Here is a 12,123-nt window from a genome sequence, read left to right on the forward strand (position 1 = left end):
GTATGTTACTGGCACAAAAACAGAAATATAGATCAATGGAACAGGAGAGAAAGCCCAGAGATAAACTCATGCATATATGGCCACCTTATCTTTGATAAAGGAGGCAAGAATATACAATGGAGAAAAGACAGCCTTTTCAATAAGTGGTGCTGGAAAAACTGACACCTACATGTAAAAGGATGAAATCAGGGCTTCCCTGGTGGCGCAGTGGTTGAGAGTCCGCCTGTTGATGCAGGGGACATGCCCTGGTCTGAGAGGATCTCACATGCCATGGAGCAGCTGGGCCCGTGAGCCCTGGCCGCTGAGCCTGCGCATCCAGAGCCTGTGCTCCACAACGGGAGAGGCCACAACAGTGAGAGGCCCGCGTAGCAAAAAAACAAACAAAAAAAAAAAAACAAAACAGATGAATGGATAAAGAAGATGTGGCACATATATACAATGGAATATTACTCAGCCATAAAAAGAAACGAAATTGAGTTATTTGTAGTGAGGTGGTTGGACCTAGAGTCTGTCATACAGGGTGAAGTAAGTCAGAAAGAGAAAAATACTGTATGCTAACACATATATATGGAATCAAAAAAAAAAGGTTCTGGTGAGCCTAGAGACAGGACATTTATAAAGACGCAGACACAGAGAATGGACTTGAGGACATGGGAAGGGGAAGGGGAAGCTGGGACAAAATGAGAGAGTGGCATTGACATATATACACTACCAAATGTAAAATAGATAGGTAGTGGGAAGCAGCTGCATAGCACAGGGAGATCAGCTTGGTGCTTTGTGACCACCTAGAGGGTTGGCGAGTGAGGGTGGTAGGGAGGTGCAAGAGGGAGGGGAAATGGGGATATATGTATACATATAGCTGATTCACTTTGTTATACAGCAGAAACTAACACAACATTGTAAAGCAATTATACTCCAGTAAAGTTGTTAAAAAATAAATAAATAAAGCCATGCCCGTGACTCTCTGATCCCTGTTTTTCACTCCAGACTTAATCTACTTTGTGCTACTTTGTGTATTTTAAGGTTACTCAGGGATAACACCCTTAAGATTTCTAGAATTCCTTTTTTATTTAGCTGAGAGATTCTTTCAGGCTACACCTGAATTATATGAAATGTTTTCACAAAGGTTTTGTAGCTACATCCTTCATTTTATATTTATGTTGAGGCCATCTTTCTGACAAAGCTCTGGATTTGATCTTTCACTGGTTTGAGAGGCTGAAGTTGAGAAATTATTTTCTATCACAAGTCCTGGTGCCTCTCTATTCCTTTTCTTTACTTTCAAAATCATCAGTTCTTTATTTAGCATGTCTCTTTCTTGTAGTGCCTTATCAGATACAGCTATTAAGAGTCAAGTGACACTTTAACATTCTGACTACAAATCTTATTACTCATATACAGAAGTTTATTAGGTACATTTTCTATCACCCAAGTATCCTCAGGTGATAGTTTTACCAACTGCTTCTCTCTATATAGCAGGGAGAGCTCCTTTTCTAGCCTCCTGTAGCCATTCTTTCAGTGCCTTTCCGGATTCCATCTGCCACCAGTATCAAAACCAAGGCCACATATTTTAGGTTTTTGTTACCGCACAACTTATTTCTCTTTCCTCCCATGTTTCTCTCAACTCTCTCAAGCAAGAGAGAGATTTTATTCTCAGGGCGGTTGCAGGGTCCTAAGAGAGGAAGCAGAAATATTCAAGTGGTTTTTCAAACCTCAGCTGACTTCAGGTCTCCTAACATCCTATTGGTCAAAGCAAGTCACATGGACAAGCCCAGACTCTAGGGATCAAGAAATAAACCCCACCCCTTTATCGAGAGAAATTGCAAAGTTACAGAGCAAAGCGTGTGGATATAGATAGGTTATTTATTGGAATAATTAATAAACCAGTCAACCACAGATATTTCAGTTAATCTTCTTTAACAAATTAGACAATATTTCATTTACATGTAATGAAGGGACCCATCCTGAGTTAATCGCTTTTAGTATGCAATTCAACATGCAGTGTTTGAATCGTAAAATTTAATTTTTACCATGTTACATACCATCTCTCTTAGAAGCACATGGTTTCAAATGGGTCTTGCCTGTAAATGTAAATAGTATGGTGACTTTACCAAAGGAAGATGAGTGGGGTATGTGAAATAGTACAGTTCACTCCCTAAGGCAAGAAAAGTCAATATCTGTTTCTTTGTTCCTCAGGTGATATTTGTGATCACAATCCATGTGAAAATGGAGGTATCTGTGTGTCAGGATTGTCTGATGATTCCTTTTCCTGCGAGTGCCCAGATGGCTTCACAGATCCCAATTGTTCTAGTGTTGTGGAGGTTGGTAAGTGTAAGATTTAAGCATTTCAATAGTTATCCTCTTTGTTTTCATGAGTGACTGACAAATTTGGCTGTCTGTGCATTATGGGTACTCTGTATAAGATTCTTACGTGTTGCTAATTAGTTTACTTCTCTGTAGGCCTCTTAATTTTAACATTTTTATTTTATATTTAAAGTATATTTTTATTCATAGTGCTCTCAAAAAATTTAAAAATATATTTTAGTGATTAACATTATACTTTAAAGGCACTACATGTACTACTTGAATATAGTAAATTTATTTTTCTAATATTAATATATATTTAAATTTTATTTTCACTGGAAAGCAATTCCCAAGTCAATTTATTCAAGTTAGATAGTCACTCTGAATAAAATAGAACTTATTTTAGTGATTGAAAATATTCATCAGTATTTTGTAGCTGTTCTAATCATTACTTTTCTAAGACTATAAATACATGATGAAAGAAAAAATATTCTAGCTGCATTGTTCTTCAAAGTCTCAAAAACACGCTTGGCAAATATTAGTCAGTGATCACATTTCAAAATGTTTTTCATCTGTGAAGTACTTCATTGGCATGTATAGTTGTGGATTCAGGGTGGCTTCCATAATTTCCAAATAGTTCTCCATTAAGAAGATATCGGTACTTTAAATAATTTAGCACTACATAAATTTGTATAGAGGTTTTTTCTCTGATTAAAAGTAATACCATGGTTAAGTTGGAAGAAAATATTTTTCATGTCAGTAAAAGAAGAAAAAAGTGAACTATATCTGTTCAATATAGGGAAACCAAACATGTATTGGATTAAAGTTCAGTCAGCCAGCATAAACCTTGGAAAAGTCAGAGATGTCCATAGCTTTTCAAAAATAGTTTTGAAGAAGAAAAGTAGTTCTGTCTACAGGAAGGGATCAGTGTGAGTTACTCACCATTGTATCTAATGCACCTAACTAGTTCCTTTATGTGTAGTAGGAGCCCAATACCCAATAACTTGGTTGAATGAATGAAAGAATAATTAAATAAAACCACTAACCAGCCATTTTTGGCCACTATTAATTGCATTTTAGTGTGCTTTATTTTTTAAATGTGTTTTACTTGTATTTTTATGTTACATTGGTATGAATGTATTACACTCGAAAAAGTTAATTATATTATTGCTGAAAAGTACTATGTTCATTTGATTCATTTCAAAGACAATTCTCTTTTAAGGCTTTTATTAACTTGCTGTTATTTTCGGGGATTTGATTCAGTGCCATAGAAATAAAACTGTTGTAACCACTTTGACCAAGTCTCCAAATATGTACAGTGAGTTTCAGAATTTAATATGAGAATTCTATCCTCACAAAAGTCTATATCTCTGAAGAAAATTAGAATGATAAATATTCCCAACAGGAATATATGAATAGCATAAAAAAGAGTTATATTTTAAGCCCACTGACCCCAAATCGGCAGTGCCTTAGATTTGCAGTATATAATGTTTTTGTTGCTACTTTGTAAGAGCCAAATCTGGAACTGAAGAGGCAAATGTGTTTAAATAATTAAGAAACCATTATCTTTATAGAATTTTGAAGTAAATACTTGAATACTTCAGGCCATATTTTTAAACATTAATTCAACATTTGTCATTTTATCAGAAGAATGATACTATAGGCTGCAACACTTTAAAAACTAAACGTACTGCCATATTCCTCTTAGTTCAATGAGACTTTGAGAAATCAAATGCTTATAGAATTAAGTTTTACTTAGATTTATTATTCTCTGTCATTAAAACACCTCACATTTCTTCTACCTCTTTGTTAACTCTTGCATATAATCAGGGAATACTAAGTATTTATTGAATAAAAATACTTAATAGCAATGCTTTAATATCTAGCCTCCCTTATTTTTTTCATGTCTTTAAAACTAATTATTGGTACAAAATATATGAACATTAGATCATTAAAGACAATCCTGCCTTTTTAATTTAAAAAAATCTACCACTTTTCTGGAACATTTCTAGGACATTGCTGTTGTTGTTTCCCTGCTGTTGGGTAACACCAGTGCAGAAGAGCAGAGTGTAATGCTAGAATTTTATACCAGAAAAACCTCAAAAGCTATAGGTATTTTGATATGATATCATAAAAGACAAAAGAGTTGAACTGTCACCATTGCTGTATTTTTACTTTAACATTAATCCTTGCAAAGATGGAGATATGCTGCTAGCCTTTTGAACCATATATATTTTGTGATTATATAAAGTTCTAAATCACCTTATTAAAACTTGCATTTTTAAAATTTAAAATTTTTAAATTTAAAAAATTATTTTTTAAAATAATTTAAAAATTATTATTACTCTATACTACAATCAAAAATATACTCTATTGTAGTGCATTTGGAGAGGGAAATTTCAAACATATGCTACTCTCAGAGATAAAAGTTGATTCTTGATTTTACCTCAAACTTCATTAATTTGCAGTAGCCTTATTATAAGTTCTTGATGCTACTTATTTCAAAGAGAGCTTCATCCATTTTTGGACTTTTACTCTTCCCTCTCAAAGCACAAAACACTTTACTCCCTTTGTGACCAATCCTCACATCACTTACATTCCTATGCTACCTGTGGAAGTTTGGAGAAATTAACTTGCTCAGATTTGTGAACTTCATTCACTAGGCAGCATTGCTCTTCTTTGTACTTAATTCTTGATCTGGCTGTGTACTCCAATATCCATACTTTATCTCTCTCTATCACTCCCTGTCTCTTTGTCTGCCCACCCAGCACACACACACATCCCCCTTATACAGACATACCTACAGACCGTGATGTTCTCAGCCTCTTAGAGTTATGAAAACTCACTTTTGATATCCACAAAAGGCAACAGGAAAGCATCTCTATGAGCAAAGGGAAGGAAAAGAGCCTAGTTAGCAACCTCTGATTTGAAGACATCAGCCAGATTTACCAGTGTTTGCATAGATGTGCAGTGGACAGTGCAACCTTCTCCAGGGGACTGGTAGACAAGCACCATGTGGTTAAGACCCTAATTACTCCCCAGTTACTTGCTCACGTTCTTGAATGGCACTGTGTAGTTTGGAGCCAAATGTTGACACATTCATTTCATAGAAAAATTTCTATTACTAGTGAACATTCTAGCATTCATATATGGAAACCTTGGGAATTATTAAATTGTCCAAGTTCCATGGTATAATTCTCCTCTGTATGCTATCAGAGTATTTCTGTAAACTAATAACAAATATATATTTTAAAACTCAATTGCATAGTATATTAATGCAACCAAAGAGGACAGAGTAAGTGATTGACTTAAATAAAATCTTAGTTTTCATTTATTCTTAAACAAATATTTATTTAGCACATGACTAAGTAGTAGTTACCTAATGGTAGAGATGCATTGGTAAACAAATTTACAGGAATTACTGTTTATCTAGGAAAGCAGATAAATAAGTAGATAAATATGATGGGTATTGTAATAGGAGAAGTAGATAGAGCCATTAGAATATAAAGCAGGTGTCCTCTTTTAAGCTAGGTGTCAGAGAATGCATGCCTACCTGAAAAAAATAATATTTTGACATAATTCTAAAAAATAATTTTAATCTACCAGGCAGAAGGCTAAAAGTATTCCAGACAGAGGAAATAATTTTTAGGAAAACCAGGATATAAGAAAAGTCATAATTCCATGAACTGAAAGAAATTTACTGTGGCTTAAAAGTGGAGAGACATGATGGCCATTAATGAGACTGGAGTTGGTGATGGTGGCAGAGTCTGCAGGGTTGCATGATGTTTTGTGGAATTTGGACTTTGTTCTAAGAGTGATGGAGAGGATTTGTACTTTTAGAAGATCACTATCACTACAATATGGGGAAAAATTTAGAGCAGAGTATGGCAGGGGACAATTTGTAGTCTACTGCAGAGACCAGGTCAGACTTGACGATCTTAGCCTGGGTCAGTGTAGTAACAAAGAGGATGGAGAGGAGTCAATAAGTATTTAAAGGATACAACAGATAAATTTTCATGACTTATGGGGTTACTGGATAAAAGGGGTTTGCATAAAGGGAGGAGTAAAGAAGAAACATCTCAAATTTCTGGCCTGAGCAACTTGGGGCCATTTACTGAGACAGTGAAAATTGAGGATACACTGGATTGGAATGAGTTGAGTATTTCACATACTGAATTTAAGGAATCTGCTAGACATTCGTAAAGAAGTCCGGCATAGATTTGGAAGTCATAATTATATAGACAGTGATTTAAGCTCAGGGACTGTATGAATCTGTCCAGAAGCAGAATAACTTGTGAAAAGAAGAGAGGACCAAGAAATGGAAACTGATGAGAGGTTCATCAATAATTAAGCAATAGGTAGAGAAAGTAAAAGCTATAAAGAAGACTGAGAAGGAGTAGTTAGGGAGATAGAAGAGAAACCAGGAAAGCATTGTGCCCCAAAAGTTAAGGGTAGACAGGAATGGGTGGTCAACAATGTCAAATACTGTGGAGAAGTTGACCAAGGTAAACACTTACATTGATTACATGTGACTTATGGATGATCTTGCCAAGATCAATTTTGCTGGAGTTGTGAGGAAAGAGCTAGGTTGTGGCACATGGAAGATTTAGAGGAAATTTTTTTTAAAGTAGCTAGGAATACAGGGGAACTTCCTCAACTTGATAAAGAATATCTATAAAAAACCTACAGCTACCATCATACTTAATGATGAGAAATTCAAAGCTTTCCCACTAAGATCAGAAACAAGGCAAGGATGGCCCCTCTCACCACTCCGTTTTAATATTGTACTGGAAGTGCTATGTAATGCAATAAGGCAAGTAAAGGAAATAAAAGTATACAGATTGGAAAGAAAGAAATAAAACTGTCTTTGTTCACAGATGACATAATCATTTAGAAAATCCTAGAGTCAACAAAAAAAAATCCTCCTGGAACTAATGAGGATTTATAGCAAAGTTGCAGGATGCAAGGTTAATATACAAAAGTAAATCATCTTCCTATATAACAGCAATGAACAAGTGGAATTTGAAATTTAAAAACATAGTACTATTTAAGCTAGCACCCACAAAAATTAAATAATTAGATATTTAAAACTCTGATGAATGAAATCAAAGAAGAACTAAATAAATGGAGAGGTATTTGTGTTCATGGATAGGGAGACTTAGTATTGTCAAGATGTCAGTTTTTCACAAATTGATCTATAGATTCAAGCAATCCCAATCAACATCTCAAGAAGTTATTTTGTACGTATCAACAAACTGATTCAAGAGCTTATATGGAGAGGCAAGAGATACAGAATAGCCAGCAGAATATTAGAGGAGAAGAGCAAAGTTGGAGGAATGATATAATACCTGACTTCAAGACTTACTGTAATGCTATAGTACTCAAGACAGTGTGGTATCAAGAAACAATAGACAAATAGATCAATGGAACAGAAAGAAGAGTTCAGAAATAGATATATATTAATATAGTCAACTGGTCATTGACAAAGGAACAAAGGAAATACAAGGAGCAAAGGGAGTCTTCTCTACAAATGGTGCTGGAACAACTGGACATTCACATGCAAAAAAATGAATATAGACATAGATGTCCTTCACAGAAAGTTAATTCAAAATGGACCAAATGTGTGTGTGTGTGTGTATATATGTGTGTGTGTGTGTGTGTGTGTGTGTGTGTGTGTAATATGTATAACTGAATCACTTTGCTGTACAGCAGAAATTAACTCAGCATTATAAATCAACTATACTTCAATTTAAAAAAATGGATCATAGACCTAAATGTAAAGTGCAAAACTATAAAACCTAGGAAATAACATGCACCAAAGACATAATCCATGAAAGAAAGAATTGATAAGCTGGGCTTTATCAAACTTCTGCTCTGTGAAAGACAGTGTCAAGAGAATGAGAAGGTAAGCCACAAACTGGGAGAGTATATGGAAAAAACATAGCTGTTCTCCAAAAAACAATCTTGGCTGTTCTCGAAAATATACAAAGAACTCTTAAAACTCAACAATAAGAAAGCAAGCAGCTTGATTTAAAAACTGAGCCAAAAGCCTTAAAAAACACCTCGCCAAAGAAGACATACAGATGGCAGATAAGCATATGAAAAGATGTTCCACACCATGTGTCGTCAGGGAAATGCAAATGAAAACAATGAGATACCACTACACACCTATCAGAATGACCAAAATCTAGAACACTGACAACACCGAATGCTGGAAAGCATCTAGAGCAGTAGAAACTCTCATTCATTGCTGGTGAGAATGCAAAAGTGGTGCAGCCATTTTGGAAAATAGTTTGGCAGTTTCTTACAAAGCAAAACATACTCTTACCATGTGATCCAGCTATCATGCTCCTTGGTATTTACCAAAAGAAGTTGGAAACTCATGTCCACGCAAAAATGTGTACACGGATGCTTATAGCAGTTTTATCTGTAACTGACAAAACTTGGAAGCCACCAAGATGTCCTTCAGTATGTGAATACATAAATTGTGGTACATCCAGACAATGGAGTATTATTCAGCTCTTTAAAAAATGAACTATCAAATCATGAACAGACATGGAGGAAGCTTAAATGCATATGACTAAGTGAAACAGCCAGTTTGAAAAGACTACATACTGTATGAATCATAGATGACCTTCTGGGAAAGGCAGAACTGGGGACGGTAAAAAGATCAGTGGATGCTGGGGCAGGGTGGTAGGGATGAATAGCAATAGACCAAAGATTTTAGGGCAATGAAAATACTCTGTATGATACTGTAACATTGGATACATGTTATTATGCACTTGTCCAAACCCATGCAATGTACAACACCAAGAGTAAGCCCTAATGCAACCTATAGACTTTGGATGATTATAATGGGTAAATGTACGTTCATCAGTTGTAGCAAATGTACCATTTTGGTGGGGAGTGGTGATGATGGGAGAGGTGCTTGTGCGGCGTCAGAGACCATATGGGAAATCTCTTTACCTTCCTCTATTTTGCTGTGAATCTAAAACTGCTGTAAAAAAGTAGTCTTTAATTTTTAAAAATTACTATAACAAACATTCATCAATTTATTCATTCATTTGCCCATCCATCAAATATTTAGCGAGCACATACTATGTGTTAGACACTCTTCCTGGCAGTGAGGATATGACCATTAAAAAAGAGGCTTTGCCTTCACAAATCTTCTAGTCAAAAGGGGAACTAGACAGTAAACTACTACACTTATCATGGTAAGCTCTATTAAAAAGAAAGACAAGGGCTTCCCTGGTGGCGCAGTGGTTGAGAATCTGCCTGCCGATGCAGGGGACACGGGTTCGTGCCCCGGTCCGGGAAGATCCCACGTGCCACGGAGCGGCTGGGCCCATGAGCCATGGCCGCGGAGCCTGTGCTCCGCAACAGGAGAGGCCACAACAGAGAGAGGCCCGCGTACCGCAAAAAAAATTTAAAAAAATAAAGACAAGTGTGAGGTAGAATAAAAGGAGGTTATTTTTGGATAGGACTACCCAAAACGTTGATGTTCTAACAGAGAGAAGAGCTGAGATACCTTCACTGCATACAGATGGCAGATGAGGACAGTAACTAAAGAGGGATTTGGGCCAAGGGGGGTTTTCCTTTAAAATAGAACTATAATGGCACTATGATTCAGAAATATGATATAAAACCTAAGCTTGTGTTTTACTAAGAATAAACTAAATCAGATGACTCATATAGATATTTTAATGATATTTAGCATAAGCTTAACCTATTAAAACTATCATTCTGGCAACAGAGGACATAAACATTGGAATTTTGTAGTAATTTAAAATCCATCATCACTTTTAGAAAGATTTCAAAGTACCTGTGTTTCTGAGAGTAGTTCAGTACAGGGAAACAAAGCATATAATTTCATTTCTAGTTCTTCCTCTTTATCCTGTCTGTCATTTCATTGGCTTCTAATCAGGTTTTTTCTAAATATCCTTCTGCTTCCATTTCATTATGAGAAATTGGTTACATTTGCCCCAGAAACACGAAGTATCTCATAAAAACTAAAAAAAATAAAAAATACACACCAATTTCCACTGTACGTCTTGCACCATGAATAACCATATTCATGTTTATCTTTTAGAAGATGACCAGTGTCAGAATTTCAAGTATTGTAGTAGAGGCTGAGTCTGTCTAAAAGACTTCTTGTTAGTGAGCGTGAAATATCAGAATATTGATAAGCTTTAAGTAGATCTCTTGGGTAGAGTGAGGCTACTTTTAGATTTCTGAACTTTGGTTACCAAATGAGAGATTTGGTAAAGTTCAGTTAAATTATTCATATATTAGATGAAATTATGAGTAATTGTCAGGTTCTTTTTTCCCCTTAAGATTACTTCTTGGACTAAGGAAAGATAGCTCATGATTGAATCCATATTTCTAGAAATTATAATGAGAGCTATTCTGCATACACTAAAATAGTTTCTCAAAAGCTGCTAGCCATGGATGATAGCTTAGACATTTCTCAGTCAATAAGAGTCAAAGGCATTTATTTTCAGAGTTATGTTTACTTACTTTTTTGTTAATAAAAATGATTAAATATGTGTTCTTACAAATAGAATTGTACATTTAAATGACAGAATTAATAATTTAAGAGAAATGTTTTGCCATTTATTTTGCATATATTATAGAAAAATAATTTTGTTTTATATATATTTAAATTTCTATAACATAGCTTATAAACCAGCTTATTAATTTTAAAGTGGTTCTAATTTACTGTTAATAATAATAATCAGAGTTTGTTAGCTTGCAATTCCAAGCCCTAACATTTATATACTAACCTCAGAAAACACGTGTATAACATCAAAGAACTTCAGAAAATATCAAGTACAGAAATCCTCTCTTGCCCAGTCAAAAGATGAGTGCCAATTTGTGGTAAGGCTTTTATTTTCAGGAAAAGACAACAAATTAATGTAACAAATTAATTCTTTTTTGTTGTATACCATTTAAACCAGAGTAAATACTTCGCGAATGAAGGGATAGTAGATGTGTATCATTAAGCTTGTTCTGCTTAACAAATCACAAATTTAGAGGCTTTAAACAACAATTCATCTCAAAATTCTGTAAGTCACTTAAGTGGTATTCTGGTTCACTGGTACTGGATAGTTGAAGATGGCTTGGCTAGTATGGCTTGTCTCTGATAGATCAAGCTTCCTTACATAGTGGTGGTGGGAAGGTCCCAAGAGCAGTGAGAAGGATCAAATCACAATTACAAGCACTTATCAAACCTCAGCCTGTGTCACATTAGCGAACTACAGTTTTGATGGGAAGATTTGCCACTTCATGTTGCAAAGGCGAGGATGCAAGAAGGGAAGAATTTATAACCAGTTTTATAATTTACCATAGAATGTTAGATGCTTTTCTTTTTATTCGATTTTTAACAGCTTTTATTGGCAGTGCAAAAAGTTGGTAAACATATAGATATGTTTGTGGATATTTATGTTACTAGTTATGAATACAAAAATTTTAGTAACACTGCTTTTTATCAAAAAAATCCTCTATTTTTTATAAGGGAGGAAAAAGTAAAAACTCTTTTAAAAGGAAAAGCTTGATTATTTTCTGTTTATTTTAGGGAAATACATTGAAGAAATTAGAAAAGTGAAAATGCAAAGTGACATTAATTTTTCCTTTTATTCAGATTCCAAATGGAGTGGCATGAAATTGGTTGTGGCACTACCAAAATGTACAATTCTGCATATTTATGAAAAGTACTGTTTTAAAGTGATAGGCTAAATGACATATTTAGCATTAAACTCTGGGAAAATTTTCTCTTCCAATTTAGTGGAAAAGAGGTCTACAGGAGACTTGCAAATGACTTAT

General features: G+C 34.9%; 1 protein-coding gene across 3 annotated transcripts in view; it reads left to right on the forward strand.

Annotated features, from left to right (window-relative positions):
- Positions 1-12,123, forward strand: part of EDIL3 (EGF like repeats and discoidin domains 3) — a 429,504-nt gene that overhangs the window by 125,714 nt on the left and 291,667 nt on the right. For all 3 annotated transcript variants that reach the window (XM_004281631.3, XM_012537379.3, XM_049708303.1), the window contains exon 2: positions 2,194-2,322. In XM_004281631.3, the coding sequence (XP_004281679.1) occupies positions 2,194-2,322 (129 nt within the window). The remainder of the gene's footprint in view (positions 1-2,193; positions 2,323-12,123) is intronic.

Source organism: Orcinus orca, chromosome 3, assembly GCF_937001465.1.
Source record: "Orcinus orca chromosome 3, mOrcOrc1.1, whole genome shotgun sequence".
Taxonomy (NCBI): Eukaryota; Metazoa; Chordata; class Mammalia; order Artiodactyla; family Delphinidae; genus Orcinus; species Orcinus orca.